Genomic DNA, 21657 nt, shown 5'->3' on the forward strand with positions numbered 1-21657 from the left:
AATGTGCACACAGACGTTGACAGCAGCTTTATAATTGCCAAAACTAGAAAGCAACCAAGATGCCCTTCAGTAGGTGAATGGATAAACTGTGGTATGTCAGATACTGGGATATTATTCAGCACTAAAAAGAACTGGACCCCTAAGCCATGAAAAGACACAGAAGGATCTTAAACGCATGTTGCTAAGTGAGACTCCAATCTGGAAAGGCTGCCTGCTGTCTGAGTCCAACTACAGCACAGTCTGGAAAAGGCAAAGCTGTGGAGACAGTCAAACAATCAGCGGCTGTCAGGGGTTGGGGAGGGGAGAGATGAATGGGAGGAGCATAGGGGGTGTGTAGGGTGGGGCAGCAACTCCAGGTGGGGCTTTCATGGGGGATCCATGCCGTTCCACGTCTGTGAAACCCACAGAGTGAGCAGCAGCAGGCCGAGTCCTCGTGTGAGCTGTGAACTGTGGGTGGTGGTGCCGTGTTGATGCGGGTCTGTCGGTCGTACAGACATGCTGGTCTGGTGAGGGCAGGAGAATGATGGAGGCTGTGCCTGTGCTGGGAAAGGATATGTGAGGACTCTCTGTACTTTCCTCTTGATTTTGCTATGAACGGAAAACTGCTTTTAAAAACGTCTATTGAAAAGGCAAACAAAAGAGTGCTGGCCAGACAACATCAGTGTGAGGGTGTGGCCTGTGTTCTACGTTCAGAATTTCCCTTTTAGAATACACATATCTAAATTTTTCAAAGTTAAACCTTTGCATTAAGTAACTCACTACCAAGTTACAGTATCAGCTTGAGCGCTGCCAGGATGGCCAGGATCCTGTATCCTGACCGGCTTCTCCCCTTACAGGTGCAGTTGACGTCCATGGCCACATCTCAGTAAGCGGCAGGGCTGGAATCAGGAGTCAGGCTTTGCGGGACAGAGAGGAAGTGAGACCTTGTAAGCACGTGGCTGAGGGCGGGCAGGGAGGAGCCCGTGGCAGGGAGCCGGCAGGGATGACTTTTTGACCAGTTTTCCTTATCGCTGAGGCCTTCTTAGACTTGGGGAGTTGGGAGTCCCCACTCTCGGGTGCCTCAGAAACCAAAGGCTGCTTGTAATGCTCAAGTTCCAGATGCCTCAGGGGAGGTACCTGGGTTGTTGGGTGCAGTTCCGTTATTTGCTGCTTGGTGGGATTTGCCCGCAGCATTTCTGGTTGTTTTTAAGAGCTGATGTTTGAGCTGCTTAAAATCACATATGGATGTCGATTTATCTATAAAAGTTAAGAATGGAATTTGAGTGCAAAGAGTTGTGAAAATGCTCAAGGTTATGTACTAATGTATACATTACATTTGTGGAAGTATTTGAAAGTGCAGGATTTACATTAAACACTTCTCTTGATTTTTGTAATATCTACCTGTCATTTTCCCATTTGATTAATAGATGTCAGAGGGCTTAAATTTTGAGTGCCTGAATTCACTGAAATTAAAACTTCTTACATCAAATGTAATTGAACTGAATGTAGCAACAGTGCATACTTTTAGAAGTACTGATTTAAAAAAAATATATAAAAACACATATCCATGAACATGCAGATGGGGGCAACATATTAAACCATGGAAGTAGAATTAGTATTGTTTTCTGAGAAGACAAATTTTTAAAAAGTCAAGGGGTTTTATAACTTTCTAGTTTCCAACTTATTTGCCCTAAAGTGGAACATTGACAGCAGCAGAAGAGGAGATCCTGGGCCAGTGCAGGCTCTGGGAGCAGCGGGGTGAGTGCTGGAAGGAGCTGGCTGGAGGCAGAGCAGGGAGGTGCTCAGGCAGGCCAGGACGGCCTCAGGGCACGCGGCTCAGTGAGTGAGAAAAAGTTCACATTTCTTGGAGAGCCCTTGACTCTGCCCACAGAAAACCCAAACTCCTTCCAACGGGGATGTGCATCTCATGTAAAAGTTGTTACTCCCAGAAAGAAAACCAGTGGAAGTAGAAATTTTACGTATGCAGAAATTACTTCAAATTTGTTTCTAACCTTATCCTTTTCTTCCCCCATCTTAATGTGTGGTGACTTTCTGCAGGTGACGCACACATCTTAGGAGAGCGCTGTATTTCAGTTGCTGTTGGCTCTGATGTGACTTTGTGGTGTCCGATGTTCTGGTTCTGAGGTTCTGCGCAGAACGTGGCTCCTCCCTGCTGAGTGTTGCTTGTTGAAGGCCCGTGTGGAAACTTTTCCTGTAAGCTCGTTGACCGCAGCAGTCTTGGTTCAGAAACCTTTGGACCTCCTGAGACTTCACACAGCCTTCTAACCTTTCTAGTGTGACCTTTTCATTTTACTGTTCCCCATTAACCCAGATGTTTTCCAGAATGTAAGCAATCTGCTGAATGCAGGGTCGGGGGTGCCCTCCGTTGGCTCTGGGGAGAAGCATGGCTGTTTCTCCGGGTGGAGCTTCCCGCCCACCATGGTGTGCTCCAAGCCGCAGCAGGGTTCTTTGGCAGAAATAATCGTCGAAGGCCTGCGTGGTATGGCTGTGGGTATGCGACCTCGCGGCCATACCGGCCCCTCCCCATCAGTGGTACCACAGAGAGGAGCAGGGGGAGGCCTGATGTGCTTCTGAGACTGCGTTGTCCGTGTGTAACTAGACATGCAGAGAAAGTGTTGGAGATGAGCAGGAGACGGTGTCTGTCCCTGATGAGCTTAGCCGTGCCCTTGAGCGGGTCAGGTTTCTGTGCGGCTGATCTGGACTCAGCCTGGCTGTGGCAGTGCAGGTGACTGCTGGGCTTTGGCAAGGCTGCACCCACTGTCCGTCTGAAACGGCCCCCTTCCCAGGCTCGCTGTGCCAGCTGGGCGCCCAGGCCTGATTTCCCGCCAGGACGGAGGCCCTGTGTATGTGTTGGGGAAGGGGGAGGTGGGAGTCCTGCTTTATTGCCGTATCCAATGCCACGTGGGGTCAGCACTCAGGAAACATGTGCTGTGTGGGTCAGCGATTGAGTTCAGAAACCTGGAAAATTCAGCAGTGTAGGCTTTGGCCATGACCTGTCCAGCCCTGCGGCTCTTTGTTTCTGTCTCTGAATTTCCTGCCATAGCATCCTCCTCCTTCCAGGGGCCCCTGTTCCCATATGGCTGTTGGCAGCTTCACAGGTTCCTCTGCCTCCCCTCCCGGGCCCTGGTGTGGCTGGGGCAGCTAGTAGCTATGCAGATCCCACAGCCAGTAGACGGTTGGTGCCAACGTCTTGGGCCTGGGTTACCTGAGTCAACGACTCCAGTACATGGCTGAGCTTACCCCGAATGTCTGGATCGGAAGGCCTTGGGTTGCAGAAAGGTGGGAGTTCGATATCAAAGGACAGCCTGCAATGCAGAAGGGGAAATGGCTGTGCTGGATGGCCAGCTAGAGGAGTCTGTGCAGAGCCTGGGACCCGGTGCAGACACAGAGCTGACATGGGCAATGCAGTGACACGGCCACCGTGGAAGTGGGCAAAGTTACAGGCTTCAGACCGATATGGAGGGGCTGGTCTAAAACAATCCTCATTTTCCTTTAATCCTAGCAACTGCTGGCTTTTGGGGTGGGGAAGTGAGATCTGTGGTGGCCGCGAGGAGAGACAGGGATTTTAATTAAACCCCTCTTTCTGGGAGAGGGGAGTAGCCTTTTCTTTAGGACGGTGAGCATCGTCATCTCAGGCAGCTCAGGCTGCTGTAACGAAACACCATTGACTGAGTGGCTTATGAACAACAGGAATTTGTTTCTCACAGTTCTAGAGGCTGGAAGGCAGGATCAGGGTGCTATTGGGTGGGTTCTGGTGTGGGCTCCTTCCTGGTTGGCACATACCTTCTCTCTGGCCCTGATACAATGGGAGGGTGAGGGATTTGCTGGACCCCTTTGTGAGGCACAAATCCCATTTAAGGGTCTCCAGCCTGAGGAACTCATCACCTCCCAAAGACCTCCTGACAGCATCACATTGAGGGTGAGGATTTCAACCTGTGTTTTGGGGGGCAGGCAGTTCGCAATCGTCACCCTCTTTGTGTATTTCTGACTCAACATTGAGTCTGCCTTTGGCTCTCCAGGGGACAGAGCCTGTGTGGACACTGAGCAAGGTCAGAGCTGCAAGCATGTGCACATCGGGGGCAAGGGAGCTGCCAGGGGTGTGAGAAGGGGGTTTCAGCGTCAATCGGAGCTGCTTTCCTGGCAAATGTACTCATAAGCTATCCTGGCAACATTTGCTTTTCACGAAGAGTCGATGAGGCAGTGGGGGCAGCAGGCGGTGTTGCCAGAAGCTTGGAACTGATGGGCAGCAGAGAAGGGGCAGAGGCCACGACCTTGGGGTGGTCAGCAGTGCCAGGTGTCTGCCCTCCAGGACTCACGCCTGTGATTGTGCGGAGACTGAGCCGACCGGGGCTTGCCGGCCAGTGTGGCTCTCATGCAGGTGATTATCGGGGTTGGTTTCTATGTAATGTTCCCTCAACCTCATGCCCCCCCCCCCCCAACAATTTCTGTGCCTAGCAGAAATCATGCTGCATTTCCTTGATGAAGCCTTGAGTTTCCTGTGGAGATGTAGGAATAGCACGATTTGGCTCACGTCAAAATACTTTGCAGTGAAGCTGCACGGAAGAGGTTTCTAGGCTTCCATTTGACGTTTTCAACAATGCCTGAGTGTTACAGGACTGTCTTGCTTGTTAAAAAGCACCAGATGAAAAAGGCTAGTAGTTAATTATGGAGACTTTTTACATTAGCACAGAGACGGTGGCTTGAGGCAAATTCAGTGTAACGTAGGTGTGTTTGTAAGCCGTCAAACGGACCATCTCTCTGCGGGCGACACATGTTTTCCGGTATTGGTTTTGTTCTGTAAAAGGATGACTGGCATGCGGTACAGTCGTTCCAAAATTCACCTGGAAGGTGTCCACATGGTGCTTTGTTTTCTCCTGACATTCTGGGCACCACGAGGAAGTATTCCTGTCTTCAGCACTAGCAGGAGACTTTTCCTGAACACCTGCTCCTCTTTGGCGTTGTGGGTGTGAAGGGGTCAGAGTGACCCTGTCTTCATGGAGCTTTCAGACACCATGGGGATAGTGTGGCACAAGTGTCGGGCTCAGGTGGGACTCAGGTGGGACAGAGGCTTTCCCCAGAAAACAGCTGCCGATTCCAGGACGGCCCTCCTGCATCATGTCTGAATTAAGGCTGTTCTATTACAGCAGGGGTGTCATGTTAACTGGAAGTGCGCTTTTGTTCTGGGCAGTAAGTAAATTAATTGTACATTTGCCAAGGACAGTGAGGTTTGATTTGATGAATCCAGTAGGGAAAAGGAGAAGGGGCGTGGCTGGGTGGGGACGTGTGTGATGGGAGCAGAATGGAGCAGCCATCCAGGCTGTTGGGATGGAGGGGCCGCGCCCGCATTTTCATGGGGTCTGTCGCTGTTTGTGCCACTAGACCTGAACCTCTGTCTCTACAGTAGTAACGCATCATTCACGTCCCAGCAGGCCAAGTCCTCAGGAAAATGGGGCCAAAAAGTAGAAAACCATGACCGTAGAAGGCAACGGCACGTGACTGAGCTTTCTGGGTTGTGCGTCCTTGTGATAAAAACAGTCCTAACTGAGCTGAACACCAGAATGAAAACGAACCTTCCTCCGTGCTGAAGTCGGAAGAGGTGTGCTTGGCTATCCGCAGTGCCTGCCTGTTTGGGCGGTGATTACTGCAGGTCACACGTGCTGTACAGGAGGAGGGCAGTGAACTCTGGAGCCAGGCTGGCCGGGTGCAAGTCCCAGCTCCATAGCCAGCTCTGTGATCTGGGACAATTCACCTATGTCCTCTGCCTCTCGGTTTCCTCCTCTGTAAAAGGGGGGTAATAGTCGCATCTATCTGAAAGGGCTATGTGAGAATTAAACGACCTTGTAAATGTAAGGGGCTGAGAACAGTATCTGCTCTTGGTGAGCAGAAGGATGACCAGGAGGTGACCAGCAAAATACCCCTTTCGAAGCCTCAATACTGTTCTGTAGTGAGCAAAGACATAGCTCCTCTCTGGACGAAGCCATTAATAGTCGATCCTGGCAGGCAGAGTGCAGATTCCTTCAAATCAGAAATTTGAACTCTGGCCAATGACTGCTGTACTGATTAAATCTTAGGATTTGTTGTTAATGGTAAAGTAGTCTACAAAAACAGAAACAGTCTGAAGGAGTTTGAGAGGGTGTGGGCTCAGCTGCAACCTCTCCTCCCAAGGCCGTTGGTCAACATCATCTCTAGCCCTGTGGAAAGACAGAAGCAGTGAAGAAAATGTCGGACAAACATTTGGTGTGTTTGTACACTTCTCCCAGAAATCCTAAATGCTTTGCATGTTTCAGCTAATAATTCATTAAAATGGATTATGCTGACCATTTTATAACCTACTTCACTGCTCTCCTGTCTAAATCCATCCCTTTGTGACACATTTTTTTTACACTTGGCTCATTTTTTCAATTGTGTTTGCTGTCTTACTCCCATGTAAAGGATAAATGTGCATGTTTGTTGATTTGACTGAGACAGCTAATGCTAAATGTCTCTGTTCCTTGAATGTTGACTTGTGATGGTGTCATTTAAGTCTCTTCTCTTACCCCTTGAGTCAGCAAAATATTCCGTGTTACTTTGAGCAAAACTTGCTCATTAGTGTTATGGAGAGTATAAAAGCAAATGGAATAAGTTTCCTGCCTTCAGGAGGATTGAAATCTCAGTCGGTATGACAGCATGGATGGGAGTCGGCTCAGTTTGCAGCTTTTAAAACATGTTGGAATCTTTCCTCTGCCACTTTTGATGGTGAGACCCTGAGCAAATCATTTCCACAAGCATCATGCTCTCCATCTATGACATGGAAGTAAAAATAGCAATCTTGACAGAATTGTGATGACTACAGACGTGTACCTAACCTCTTATTTACTGCCTCCCGATAGAAGATATTGTAACTCATCCCATTTGAGAGCAGGTGGTGATCACCCCATCCTGTGAGATTCAAGTATAAGTATCTGGAATCCCCCATCTGCAGGTGAGGAAGACCCAGCAGCCCTCACAATGTCTTCTGGAAACTGGATTTTGTTTGAAGGGTGAACTGACTCCAAGTTTCTTCTGTTTTCACGTATTGTCCTTCCTACGTGGCTCCTGGGGTTTTTCCCTTCCTCCCAATCTACATTAACCTGATAACAGCCAGCTATGTTTTCTAGAATTCCCCTAAATTGACTCATGCCAAATACTGAATACAGTAGATTGTGAGGGGTTCATTAAATCACGATAGAGCATCCTAAGAAGGAAAGTAGACACCTTTGTTCTTAAAGGGTCTTCAGCTATCCCACCCTGGAGAAGGTTGCTGATTTCCTTTTCTCCTCGGGCAGTCTTGTTACTATGCATCACTTCTTTTCTCTGAGATGGAGTCTCGCTCTGTCACTCAGGCTGGAGTGCAGTGTCATGATCTTGGCTCACTGCAACCTCCATCTCCTGGGTTCAAGTGATTCTCCTGCCTCAGCCTCCCGCGTAGCTGGACTACAGGTATGTGCCACCACACCGAGCTAATTTTTGTATTTTTGGTAGAGACAGGGTTTCACAATATTGGTCAGACGGGTCTTGAACTCTTGACCTCGTGATCCATCCACGTTGGCTTCCCAAAGTGTTGGGATTACAGGCATGAGTCACCGTACCCGGCCTGCATCACTTTTTATGCCTCGTCTTCATCCTTACAGCTTCTCCTTCCTAGTGGCCTCAACTCCCAACCCCGGAGTACGGGTCACAACTGTCCATCTTCATGCACCACAGCTTAATTCCCCTTCTTCTCCTCCCCACCATGCCCTATGGGCTGCTTTTCTACAACCAGAGTGGAGACCCAGGGAGATCTGCTAAACTAAGACAGTGCTCACCCCTGGGAGAAAAATCTACTTCCCAGTTCTCAGTCCTGCTAAACTATTGTTAAGATAAAGAAGGACCATGATAAATCCTATTGGCTAAGAGAAGAAGAGTCTCCATGTTGCCATAGGACAAGAGAGGAGGTGACAGAATCTGCAGCCATTTGGTCGAATATGTGATATGTGAGTCATTCTGAGGAATACGTTAAAATTCTGTAGTCAGATCTTGGAAAATGGTAGTTCCAGCAGAGGGAATAATATAACAAAAAACCCAGGCAGAAAACAAGTGTGTGTGTGTGTGTGTGTGGAGAAGAACAATAATGTGATGTGAATGAAGGGTTCGGTGTCATGAGTGAGAAATGGCTGACCGAAAGTAGGGAGATGCAGAGAGGAAGATACCACGGGAAGACTGAACATCACATTAAGTGATTTAGGTGATTCTGCCTGCAGTGCAAATATTTTGGGCTCTGAAGTGAAGTCATCAAAAGGTTTACGTCTGTAATGGAGGATTGGTCTAGATAGCCTCTCAGATCCCACTCGGCTTTGAGATCCTTGATTCCGGGTCACACCTGCGGGTCTGGAGGGCAGTTCTGCAGGGTCATGAAGGAAGGATTCCAGGAGGCTGTGACACGAAGGGCATTCAGGTGACCACATCAAGAGATCAAGTGGGGTAACAAAAGCCTGAACTAAAAGGAATGCAGTGTAAATATGAAGGAGAAAGAGGAAATGGGAAACTTACTAGAAACGATAAGTAGAGAAAAAGGGGAACGTGTGATTCCAAGGTTTAGAACAGTATTTGTAAGTTACAGTCCCACAACTTCTTGCATAAACAGTATCTAAGAGAGTCATTTTAAGAAGAAGAGCAAACTTCCAAGTTCCACTGAAAGACATCAGCATCTCTGTGGAGTGAATTGGGGAAAGAGAATGAAGAAGTCTGCTCAACTTTTAGACACACAAAATGTGAATTGAATTGCATGAGTGACAACAATGTGAAGATATTTAACAGGAGCTCTTTTTTCTCTTTTTGGCCTACGGTATTTAATCCTTCTATCATTATCGTCCTTTCTCTAATTTGATGTCTTTGAACCTTTATTCAAAAATCTACTACGTATATGTAACATGTTTGTGAGATTATTACTAGACCCTCTAGGAGGTTTCATTAACCCAGTTTTCTCTTATTATACCAATACCACACTATCTTGGTAGTTCAGGTAAGTCCTCCACCGTTTTATTCCAAGTTGTCTTAGCTCTGTTGGGTTCTTTAAATTTCCAGACACATTTTGGAATCCGCTAGTTCATTTCTACTGAAAAATAAAAATAAAAATAAAAATCATGCTGTGATTTTGATTGGAATTGCATTAAACCTCTGATCCACAAGCGCAGAACTGACATCTTAACAATATTGAGCCTGCTGATCCATGGACACAATATATCACTTCATTTATTTAGTTCTTTAATTTATTTCAACATCACTGCCTGCTTTTCAGTGTATAGATCTTACACATCTTTTGTCAGATTTAGTCTGAGGTATTTCATGTTTTGATGTGCTATAATATTGCTTTGTAAATTTCCATTTCCAATTATTTCTTTGCCAGTGTATAAAGAGATATTGCTTATGTGTTTAGCTTGTATCTTGCAAGCTTTCCAAACTCACTTATTAGTAAGTAATTTATTATTATTAGTTTTAGTGGCTTTTTGTGATTTCAGGAGATTTTCCACACAGGTGATCACGTCACCTGCAGATCCAGATAGTTTTAAATCTTTTCTAATAAGGGTGCATTTTATATATTTTAACTTGCCTTATTGCACTGACTAGACTCCAAAAAAATGCTGAAAAGCAGTGAGGAAAAAGTCATCAGGTGGGATGGTAAATACAGCCCCTGTTCTTCCATTTTGACCTGAAGCACCCAGTGTGATCATTTTCTCATTTGATTTTCGTGAGGACTTTTTGTTTCCTTTTTTTCCTTTATTTTTAAAAAATACACTATCTTTTAGGCAGTTTCACCTTCACAGAAAAATTGAGGGAAAGGTGCAGAGAGTCCTTCTATATGCCTTCCCTTCCCCCACGTGCACAGCCTCCCCCACTAAAAACTCTCCTGCCCAGAGGGAGCGTTTGTAACAATTGAAGAACCGACGTTGACATATTGTCACCCAGAGTCCACAGTTTACATGAGGGCTCCGTCTTGGTGCTGGTTCTATGGGTTTGAACAAAGGTGTCATGACATGTATCCACCATGATAGCATCGTACAGAGCAGTTGCACTAAAATCCTAAAAATTTCCATGTTCCACCTCATCATCTCTCCCTCTTCCCAACACCTGGGAACCACGGATAGTTTCACTCCATAGTCTGGCCTTTTTCTGAATGTCCTTTAGTCTTTTCTGATGGGTCTCTTTTGTGTAGCCGTGCATGTTTAAAGTTCCTAAGTGTCTTTTCATGGCTTGACAGCTCACTTCCTTTCAGTGCTGAAGAATATGCCATTGTTTGGATATATCACAGGTTATTTATCCACTCACCTAGTGAAGAACATTTTGGTTTCTTCGTTGCCTCCAAGTTTGAGCAATTATGAATAAAGCTGCAATAAAATTAGCAATTATGATTAAAGCTTCTATAAATGTCCGTGTGCAGGTTTTTCTGTGAACACAAGTTTTCAACTCCTTTGGATAAATACTGAACAGTGCAATAGCTGGATCACATGTTAAGAGGATATCTCGTGCCCATCAATGATACACTGGATACACAAAATGTGGCACGTATATACCACGGAATACTATGCAACCATAAAAAAGAATGGGTTCCTGTCCTTTGCAGGGACATGGATGAAGCTGGAAGCCATCATTCTCAGCAAACTAAACTAAAAGAGGAACAGAAAACCAAACACCACATGCTCTCACTCATAAGTGGGAGTTGAACAATGAGATCACATGGACACGGGGAGGGGAACGACACACACGGGGGCCTGTTGGGGGTTGGAGGCAAGAGGAGGGAGAGCATTAGGACAAATACCTCATGCATGCAGGGCTTAAAACCTAGATGATGGGTTGACAGGGGCAGCAAACCACCATGGCACATGTATACCTATGTAATAGACCTGCACATGTATCCAAGAACTTAAAGTAAAATTTAAAAAATAGGGAGTATAGTTTGGTAAGACAATGTGATAATTTTACAAACACAAAACATGTCATACCCACTTCCCCACCTCCCTCAAGTGCTTTCAACAGCATCCTGTTGCTGTTATTAAGAGAATAAAGCATCTACCATCATCTCCCAGCCCCTGCCTGCCTGCCTTCATTCTTGTCTTGTGCCACTTTCTCCCGTGCTTACTTCCTTGCACGTGCCTGTTTCCTGCTGCAAGAGGCATTCTGCAGCACCCCCATCTCTGTTTAGACCGTGGTGTCCCTACACTCCACCGCCCTCAACAATCAACCTCTACTTCTCTCCAGACTGCAAGGGGATCATACCTTCCAGAATGCATCGGTTTTCTACCTCTCATCCCAAGATACGCCAGATTCTTTTACAGCATAAATTTAGAGAACCCCGCTTCCCTTTCTTTGGTGTGCTTTCCTGAATTCTTCATCAGAAACCCATTAGAGTGATTGTCTTATTAGTGCCCATTCTCCCCATCAGGCTGCAGGTTCGTGAGAGCAGGGGCCACGGTCATGTTGGTGAACCACGGTATTCTCAGTGACTATCCATGTGCTTAGAAAGTATTTGCTGAATGAGTAAATGGGTCTGCAGTTCCAACCAAAGCTAGAAGCTTGACTTTGGAAGAATGAAAGTAGATAACGTCTCCAAAGCAGACCCCATAGCATGAGAAAAGAAAGGAAGAACGGAGGCAGAGCTGAAGGATGAATATCGGCACAGGAGTAGGTGAGAGTTCCAGAAATGCTGGGTTTTCACGTGTTTTTACTTACCTCCTATCTGTGTTTCCATCTCTGTGTAGCGTGACTCTCACATCCCTCTCAATTTCTACATTTCTTTACTGACAAGGACAGAGGTAGTGCATTGGACACACTACTAACCAGCATACTCTCTCGGACTTGCAAGGAAATGTAGAGAAAACAATCTAGAAATGGTATCTCAGAAGAAAAAAATATCAAAAATATGAGAATAAATGTGGGAAAAAAATCAATGTTTAAAGACAACTTCTCAACATATTTAGGTATCTCTGGGACCTAAAATTTCATCAGAACTCCCCACACTTCTTTCTTTTTACATTGCTCTGTGTGTGTGTGTGTGTGTGTGTGTGTGTGTGTGTGTGTGTGTATTCAACAGAAATCTACCAAAAAAAAAATAATAATAATGCTATTGCTAGAATAATGCTACTACAGGGGAGAAAAATGTAATCTTTTCTTCCACCCATCTTAGCTTCATTGGTTGGGGTTCCTATAACAAAAGACAGATGAACCCCCAAAAAAGCAAGCGGAGGTTTATTAGCATGTATATTTCATATATACATGAGAGATACACAGGGAATGAGGGAATCTCAAAGAGACAGCTCAGACCTTTCTTTTATATAACATCTTCAACAAGGATAATAAATGTTTCTAGAAGTGCCAAGACAAAGTAAAAGGACTTTGGGTCATTGGGGGCAACAAATTGTGGGAAGGCCAATAAATGATAGATTTTTGTGTAAATTCCTCTGGTGCTGTTTCCTGAATAAGGGTCTGAAGTTGTCTACAGAGATTGAGCTGCGTCCTTTCTGGCAGAGAGGGGAGAAAGGGCACTTTTGTCTTTGTATAATATGATTATGTTGTGTGCTTTTCAGAAACTAGAGGGAAGGCCAGAGCGCTTCTTAATTGCTTTCAGCTCAAAATATTTTAGCATGGCGTGTTGTATTCTCTGCACTGTTCCTGCTGCAGATATCTCTAAAGGCATCAGTCGCATCCACAGCACTACTTGTGGGGAAATATTGAGCAGAACTGGAATCAAATGTATAATTCAGCCCCATAGAATCTGAGCCACAGGACAGAGAGAACTGCCCGGGAGTCAAAGCAGACACTGAGCAGCTGACATTCTAAGAGTCTCCTTCCAGTAGATCGGCGCATAAACTCAAGTTCTTTTCACAGATTTGTCTGTGTTTCTTTTTTGGAAAAAAACATAACCCTGTAGCGAAAATGTCTACTTCACAGTGCACCAAAACATCTGGAGCCTTAGCCAGAAGCAGCACAGACCCAGGCAGCCTGGTGATGTCCGGCGGGGGCAGCCCATAAAATCCATCAGCATGTGGCCCTGCGAGCCGCCACCAGTAACATATGTTTACATGCTAATGAATGTCAGGCTCATTTAGAACAAATTTGCATCCATCAAAGTCAAACAGCGAGCAGAGCAGCACATTTTCCTGTGTGTCAGTGGCCCCTGAGATACCAGGGAGAACTTGAATTGCCTGACCCCTTCAACTTCCAAGCATCCCAGAGGGAAAATGCAGACCCCAGGAAAGGACTGTGCTGGAAACCATTTGTTCTTACAGATGTCCGGAGTAGTCTTGTGACTGACCCAAAGACTCCCCTCTGAGGGTGGGGGAGACCTAGGTTAGGAGAGGGTGAACCGTGCTGCCTTCTAAGACCTTCCTTCTAAGGGAGGTTGGGAGAAACCCAGAGTAGGTGGAGGTGAGCCATGCTGGCAGGACCTTCCTTCTAAGGGAGGGTGGGGAGACCTAGGGTACGTGGAGGTGAGCCATACTGGCAGGACCTTCCTTCTAAGGGAGGGTGGGGGAGACCTAGAGTAGGTAGAGGTGAGCCATGCTGGCAGGAACTTCCCTCTAAGGGAGAGTGGGGGGACCTAGGGTAGCTGGAGGTAAGCCGTGCGGGTAGGATCTTCCTTCTAAGGGAGGACGAAGTGTGCTTTGCTAGACTCTGCGCTTGAGTCTCAGCGTGGCGGACCCAGATGGGAGCAAGTCACTTCTATCCTATGATTCTGGGTGTCCTCATCTGTCATGGAAGGTTTGGTTAGATGAGCTTAAAGTCACTCCAGTTGCAAAGCTGTGTGACTTGTAGATACATGCCAGTGTGAATGACTCACTTCACTTTTACAAGTTGCACAGATAGCCAGGCTTCCCCTTGTATCAGTCAGGAGGTCCCAGAAGACTTTGTCACAGGCAAAGAGGTGATTAAAAGGAGTCACTGACGGGATTCTTTGGAGATCGGTGGGCAGGGCCCAAGGGAAGTGAGAATAGCACTCCCCAGATTATGGGCAAGGGATGCCTGGGGAGGGGCTGCTAACGTGGACAGGCATGAGTAAGAGAGGACTGAGGACAGCTCCTCTCCCTCCTCCACCTTCTACCTGCTGCCAGCAATGAATCCAACCAGCAGCCCTAGGCCAGGCCAGGCTCCCAGAGTCAGAGCCAGGAAGAAGCCAGGCACATGGAGAAGCCACTGGTCCCCACCAACACCAAGGGTGCAGTAAGAATTTTGATGGAAACATTTAAAAACTCATTCAACAACTTCCTATCTCCCCAACCAGCCTCTACATATGATTCCACCTTTTCCGACTCCTGAGCCATCCTCAGGGGTGTCACAGGGGTGGGGCTGCCTGCTCTGCCCAGGGCCTGGGACCCTCCAACCTTCGGAGGTCTGGAGTCCCCTCTCCCCTCCCTGGCAGCAACTGTCTTCTCTGCTGTCAAATTATCACTTCCATCCTCCCACAACACATGAGAATTTAAGACGGGATTTTGGTGGGGACACAGCTAAACCATATCAAAGGGGGGACCTGGGGCTTCCTCATGGGGCTCTGGCATGAGCTTGGGTGACACAGGTTATAAGACCCCATCTGCTTCAGGTTTAATTGCATACCCCAATATTCCCAGGTTGTAGTCCTAACCAAGGACCTCAGAATGTGTCTGTATGTGGAGATAGGCCTTTTAAAGAGGTGATGAAGGTAACGAAGTCATTAGAACTGATGCCCTTGTAAGAAGAGATCAGGACACAGACATCTATTGAGGGACAACCGCACGAGGACACAAGAGAAGATGCCATCTGACAGTCAAGGAGAGATGCCTTAGGAGGAGCCAGTCCTGAACCCACCTTGACCTTGGACCTCCAGACTCCAGGACTATGAGAAATACATCTCTGTCTTTTCACAAAACTGCCTGTGGCAGCCCAACCAGAGCCATGCGCCATCTTTGGTTCTCAGAAATTCCACTGGTTTTTATACTCCTGGATTTTAGGAGGCCCCTGGATGACCAGCATGTGGCTAAAGTTAGAGAAGGAGTTACTTGTGTAAGAGAGCCCCACACATCTCTGAGCGGACACCGTACAGCCCATGAGATATTGGGTGTAGTACCATCCTCTCTTCCCTAGGATATTAAGAACAATATCACAGGAGGGGTGTACAGCCACAGCCCCTGCGTCACTGGGAGCAATAGCATCTTCTCCCCCTCTCAATATAAGGAACAATATCCCAGGGTGGGTGTACATCCCCTGTGATATTGGGTGTAACGTCATCGTCTCCCAATGCGGATATTAAGCATAGTGTCACAGGGGGGTGTATACCTTCTCCGCTATCGGGAATAATATCCTCTCCCCTCAGGACTGTATGCAAAATATCGAAGGGGTTTTACAACTCTTGCGATATGGGCAGTAATATCATCCTCTCCCCACCTAGATGTTAGGAACTCTATCACAGGCGGCCGTACATTTCTTGCGATATTGGGAGTCATATCCTCTCCCATCATGGATATTAAGAACAATATTACAATGGAGGTGTACCACCCACTGCCATATTGAGAGTAATATGCTCTCCCCTTCGGGATATTAGGAACAATATCGCAGGAGGTGTGTACAACCTCTGCGATATTGGGAGTAATATCATCCTCTCCCCCTGAATATAAGAAACAATATCACAGGAGGATGTACACCCCCTGTGATATTGGGAGTCATATCATTTTCTCTCCCTCTGGATATTTGGAACAATATCACAGTGGGTGTGTACACCCTCTGCGATTTTGCCACTAGTATCATCGTCTCCCTCCCAGGATATAGGGAACCATATCACAAGGAGGTGTACACCCCCTGCGATACTGGGAGTGATATCGTCCTCTCCCTCCCTGGATACTAGGAACAATATCACTAGGGAGTGTACACCTCCTGCAATATGGAGACTAATATCATCCTCTCGCCCCCTGGATATTAGGAACCATATCATAGGGGTGGTGTACACCCCCTGTAAAATCAGAAGAAATATCATCCTCTCCACCTTTGGATGTTAGGGACAATATCACGGGGGAGGTCTACGCCCCCTTCGATATTGGGAGTTGTATCATCCTCTCCCACCCAGGATATAAGGAACAAGACGACCGAAGGGAGGTACACCCACTGCCATAGTTTCAATAATGTCATCCTCTACCCCCTGGCTGTTAGGAATAACATCATAGTGGGGTGTACACTTTCTTCGATATTGGGAGTGATATCATCCCCTCCCCGCTGGATATCAGGAACAAGTCTATTAATTATTAATATTAATAAATATAAGAAAAATTAAGAGTAATCATCGACATTAATAATCACAATAAAGATAGTAAAATAGTTAAAAATGTTAACGATTAGCATTAATAATCAGTAGTAATATCACTACTAATAAAATAATGATATCAGCAATTGTTACTTAAATCAATATTAAGTGATGCTGGTAATAAAATAACAATATTAGCAATTATTTTAAGCATGCATAATCATATATTTAAAATAATTATCCATAACAGTATCCTATTAATAGTATCATTGATAATTGTTAATATCGATCATGGATGTTTAATAATTAATCATATTACTCCTAATACCGCAGGGGGTGTACACCTACCTGTGATGTTGTTCTTAATATCCAGGGACAGAGAGCATGGGATGTTGTTCCTAATTATCAAGGAGGGGAGAGTGCAATATTACTCCCAATATGACAGGGTGTGTACATCCCCCCCAAGGCACTGTTCTTGCCATTCAAAACAAGAGAGGATGACATGACTCCAGATATCGAAGAAAGTGCAAACCCACGTGTGATATTCTTTCTAATATCCAGAAAGGAAGAAGAGGATAGTAATCCTCATATGGCAGGAGGGGTACACTCACTCTGATATTTTTCCAAATATGCCGGGGGAAAAGAGAATAATTGCATTCCCAATATCGCACCAAGGGTTGTACACCCCGTGTGAGATGGTCCTTCATAATGTTTCAAGGCGGGAGGGATGATATTATGACATATATGGCAGAAAGTGTACACTCCCCAGGGATATTGTTCCCATGATCCTGGAGGGAAGGGGATGATATTACTTTAAATATTACAGAAGGTGTACATGCCCCCAGTGATATTGTTTCTAATTTCCACGTGGGAGAGGAAGATATGACACCCAATAATGCAGGGAGTACAAACAGTCCTGGGATATTCTTCTTAACATTCAGGGAGGAAGAGGATATTACTCCCAATACAGACGGGTGTACACCCTCTGACGGTGTACACACTGAGGGTATACACCCATCTGTGAAAGAGTTCATAATTTCCAGAGAGGGAGATGATATTACTCACAATATCATAAACAGGCTGTGAGTCCACCATGGCCCCTAATAGCCAGCGGGAGGAGAAGGGGTGGCTATTAGTCCCCACCTTGTGGGGGTGCCTCACCCCCCTGCGAGGTGACTCCTAATAGCCAGAGGGGGAGAGGGGGTGGCGATTAGTCCCCACCTCGCGAGGGGTGCCTCACCGCCCTGCGATGTGGCTCTTAATATTCGGGGGGGAGAGGGGGTGGCTATTAGTCCTCACATCGTGGGGGAGGTCCTAAAATAAAATATATGTTAACTATTTAAAGGTGTGAATTTTATTACATATAGAAAAATGTGCGTTTAGCGTACAAATGTGCACATTTATGTCAAATACATGAAAACACATAATCCAGGTGTTTCGGTTCATACCACTGTAGAGACTTTTCGGTTTCTTTTCATACAACTGCCCAACTGGGGCCCAGAGCCAACACCCACCAGCTGTGTCACTGCGTCTGTTGTTTTACTGTCACACACCGGCCCTACCCCACAAAAAAAAAAAAAAAAAAGCCATGGCACTTAATAAAAAATTAATTTTACAACGTTATTAGAGATGACTTGTAGTCCTCTTTGAAGAGACTGCAGCATGTGAAGGATTTCAAATACAACTGTGTTCTGGGTCTCCTGATCTAAGGACCTATCCGCACTGGTGGCTTTAGCAGTGCTTCATGCAAACTTCCAGAAGGCATGTGTGTCATGTCTAAGAGCAAACTAGAGTTCACGCCTCAGCACTGTGTGCCTCTTCTTTCTTCCGTCCCACGGGCACCGTCTTCTCCCAGGGAGCTGGTGCTGTGCTCTGAGGCTCTGTCCCACCAGTCCCTGCCAAGTCCCTGGGGCCACTGTGGAGAACCAGCCTCCGTCTGTCAAAGTGTGTTGTGCAGAAAACAACTCATCCAAATCTGTTTAAAAACCACACATTTGCGACGCCTCTAGGCCTCAGAAGGTGGAGGCAGACAGGTAAAGGCAGCTGCCATGGGGGCTGAAGTTCAAGCCGGTCTGTCCGGCGACTGATGGGCACTGTCTGCAGTGAGCCACTGCACATTTAGCGAGGCTGTCTGGCCCCTCACCTCTGCCAAGCCTCCACCCGTCGAGTCTGGCCTGGATTCTCACACGCCTGCACAGCCTTCATCTGGTTCATAACTCAGCTCACAAAGGGCCCCATACAAAGGCCCCCGTACCGCGGCAAGGACGGCGGTGGTCACACCTGTGGTCATTTATCCTCTCTGCATCTAGCTCCTCTTCCTGAGGCAACAGCACCTCTGAAGTCACAGCCTGGCCTCCCAACTCTTCCCCGTCCCGGGCTTCTTGGCATGTTGCTCTGCTGCACACACCTCAGCAAATACTGCTGATTAGCCAGAATCACCCAGAAATCTCTTAACCTTGATTCTGACTGCTTTTATAATTTGTAATATTTGTACTTCTGGTGTGATTTGAGGAACAACAAATTTTAAAATTAGAGAAGATGTGGTTTTTATTCTCTCCTTTCTACTTGCAACCTTGAAAATTCAAGTAGCAGCAAGGGTTTGTTGAGAGTAACTTCCACCAAATAGAACCTATTACAAATGTACTACAGAGTGTCAAATAACCACATAGATGTAAAATAGAGATGCAGACACAGATATAAAATCCAATGGTTAAACCAAACTGAGAAATGCTTGCCAGTTTGATAGGACTTCTGAAACTTGACAAAAATGTTGGCTAAGGGATACAAGATGTTATGAGATGAGTGAGATGCTTGGCCTAGAACCACAGGCTCTCTCCTCTTTACAGCAGAAAATCCATAAGGAAGTCAAATCTGAAAGAACCAGGTACCATTGAACGGCATCATCAGTCGTCCTTCCCATCCCTCGGCCAGCTGAGGTGAGTGCAGACAGTCGTTCACCAACATCCATCATCCATCCTCCAGGCCATGGCTACACTTTACTCCCAGGCTCCCTGTCATTATGTAGATTAGGTAAATCCTAGCCACTCTCACCTTAAGCCTACCCCTGCCAGCGTGGCAATCACCCAGTCCCAACCACAGCAAGGACAGCCGTGTCCGTGGGAACACAGAGCAGCGGTCTGAAAGGAACCTGGATCTCTGAATACCTCATGGAGCAGTCACCAGCCTGGAACATCCTCCCTGACGGCTTTGCAAGACAGAAAAACTCCTTGGTTCCTCAAGCTACAATACTGCAGAGTCTCAGGTCACAGCATCCTTATCTACCCTCGTCAGGAACCGTTCAATGCTCATCAAGACATGAGAACAAAACTGCAGTGGCACAGTCACACTCGACGCAGACCACCTGCTGCTCACATTCATCGTATTAACACCAAAAAGCCACCGTGGTGGATATCCTGGATGTGGACACTCGGCGGCTTTTTGCTGGAGATGCGCTTTGTGCATTTATCGCACGACCATCTTGGCATCAGGAGCTGCAGCGCAGATGGCAGCTGTGCATGTCACAGGGAGTCTTATTCGCTGGAATCTCAGCCAGCTCCCAGCATCAGCTCCCACAGGGTCCTCTCCTCTGGGAGCACGTGCTTGGACGCCACAGTGTCCTGTGGATCCACAAAACCGCGCTGTCCTCCCTGGCCACTGTGCCTGTCCACTGTGCCTGTTGCGGCTCCGATAGTCCTCCGTGTCTACCTGTTGGGGCTCGGATAGGCCGCCTTGTCCGCCTGCGAGTCCCGTGCACTACAAGATTACGCCATTCCAAGGCTGCTCGATGAGGCTTCACACGGGGGCATTGTATTTCATTCACTGCTAGGTTCTACACTGACTTTTATGACCCCGGGGAAGGACTAAGACTTAAATAGAACAGCGGCTAGGTGATACAAACCGCCGCTGTAATCAGAACATACCAAGACCAGGCCACAGGAAGGAAGAAGCAGCCCTGGGCCGCAGCCTGTTACCAAGTCGCTGACATCTCTGTCCAACATGGATAAAAAGACCCTCTTTCCTCCGAAGTCTAAAGCAACATATCGGCCCATCTAACAGTAATTCTGTTGTACATTTAACTTCATCTTGCCCTTCTAAGTGACTGTTCACGGTCTTAACACCTGAACAAGAATTTCTCAGTTGCTGAACCACTGTTCGTTATTCAGCAGATAAAATGGCAGCAGATTGCACCCCAGGAAGAAACACACCCAGTCACGGGCACAGAACGGGACATCAGCACAAACCGTTTCCCAGAAAAAAACGCATCTCTGCTTTGGGACATACCATCCCCGGTCTCCATGAGCTCGGCGTTGCAGTACTTGGGCGCTGTCCGGGACCCCGTGGAACCCTGTGGTCGCTCCATCTGTATGGAGTGCTCTGAGGTGTACGTGGTTACGTCAGGAGGTGCAGAATGATTATCTGTAAAGAAGCACATCATGAGTGTTTCTGGTGGTTGTGGCGTTTGCTCTGCAGGTTGAGCAAGCCATAGCTCAGGAAGAGACGGGAGCGCAGACGCTCACCCTGGGGGTGCCGTGAGAAGCCAAAGCCGATCTCAGCCACGTCTGCCACAAACATCTGGCACAAAGGGGGACCCCAGCATAACTCATGTTGCCGAAAATGGAGTAGAGTTCGGTGAAACCTCAATTTCCTAACAGGAGCCACGTCAGCGGCATTTTAACTAGAATAACGTTAGACCGGCAATGGCAGGGCGCCAGGAAGCGTGTGTGTGTTCATGGAAGGGTCCCGTTTCCTGTCGGCCACCGTCCACACAGCCCAGGGCTTTACTCGCGCTTTGGAGCCCAGGGCCTGGAAATGGAAGCCCAGCTCTGAAAACTTCTGGGGATTTGGGGATGTCCCTAAAGCTCTCCGTGCCTCAGTTTCTTCATCAAATGGGAACAGTAATGGCTATGACCATGTAGGATCGGGGCGGGGGGGTTGGCCAGTGTGACTATGTTGTGCCTGGACTCCTTAGAACACTCACGCACACATGATCACAGATGCTAAGTTCTCATTCACAGGCTTCTGATTATCTCAGAAGGTCAAATGCACATCTGACTTTTTACTTCTCTTCTTTTGCCACACAAAATATTTCTGCTCTTCAAGTTTCATTATTTTGTCACAGCTTTTCCAAAAAACTCCCAAACTTATAGAAAATTTCCAGATAGTCTAGGAGGATTATCTTTGTGCCCAATTAGAAATTACCGGAACGCGATCAGCCGAGAGTTACATTTGGGTCACACTGAGCCCTGACGTACATGAGTTAGGAGCCCCTCATAGTTTGGATAAATTAATTCTTTGTACTAAAACTTCCTCCAGTATTGAAAGGGTAAACCCACACAGGGAGGCCCAAGTGCAGTGATCCATTTATTCAAAAATATGTGTTTTCCTTGGTAAGATTCTGT

General features: G+C 46.9%; 1 protein-coding gene across 30 annotated transcripts in view; it reads right to left on the reverse strand.

Moving 5' to 3' along the window:
- Positions 1 to 21657, reverse strand: part of LOC139361218 (disco-interacting protein 2 homolog C-like) — a 129185-nt gene that overhangs the window by 21727 nt on the left and 85801 nt on the right. For 23 of the 30 annotated variants that reach the window (XM_071089735.1, XM_071089734.1, XM_071089737.1 and 20 more), the window contains one exon: positions 20540 to 20674. In XM_071089735.1, coding sequence (XP_070945836.1) covers positions 20540 to 20674 — 135 coding nt within the window. Of the gene's footprint in view, positions 1 to 1513; positions 16657 to 20539; positions 20675 to 21657 lie in introns of those variants that run through there. The other 7 variants (XM_071089739.1, XM_071089744.1, XM_071089743.1 and 4 more) reach the window with 7 other exon arrangements.

Source organism: Macaca nemestrina, unplaced genomic scaffold (assembly GCF_043159975.1).
Source record: "Macaca nemestrina isolate mMacNem1 unplaced genomic scaffold, mMacNem.hap1 Scaffold_105, whole genome shotgun sequence".
NCBI lineage: Eukaryota > Metazoa > Chordata > Mammalia > Primates > Cercopithecidae > Macaca > Macaca nemestrina.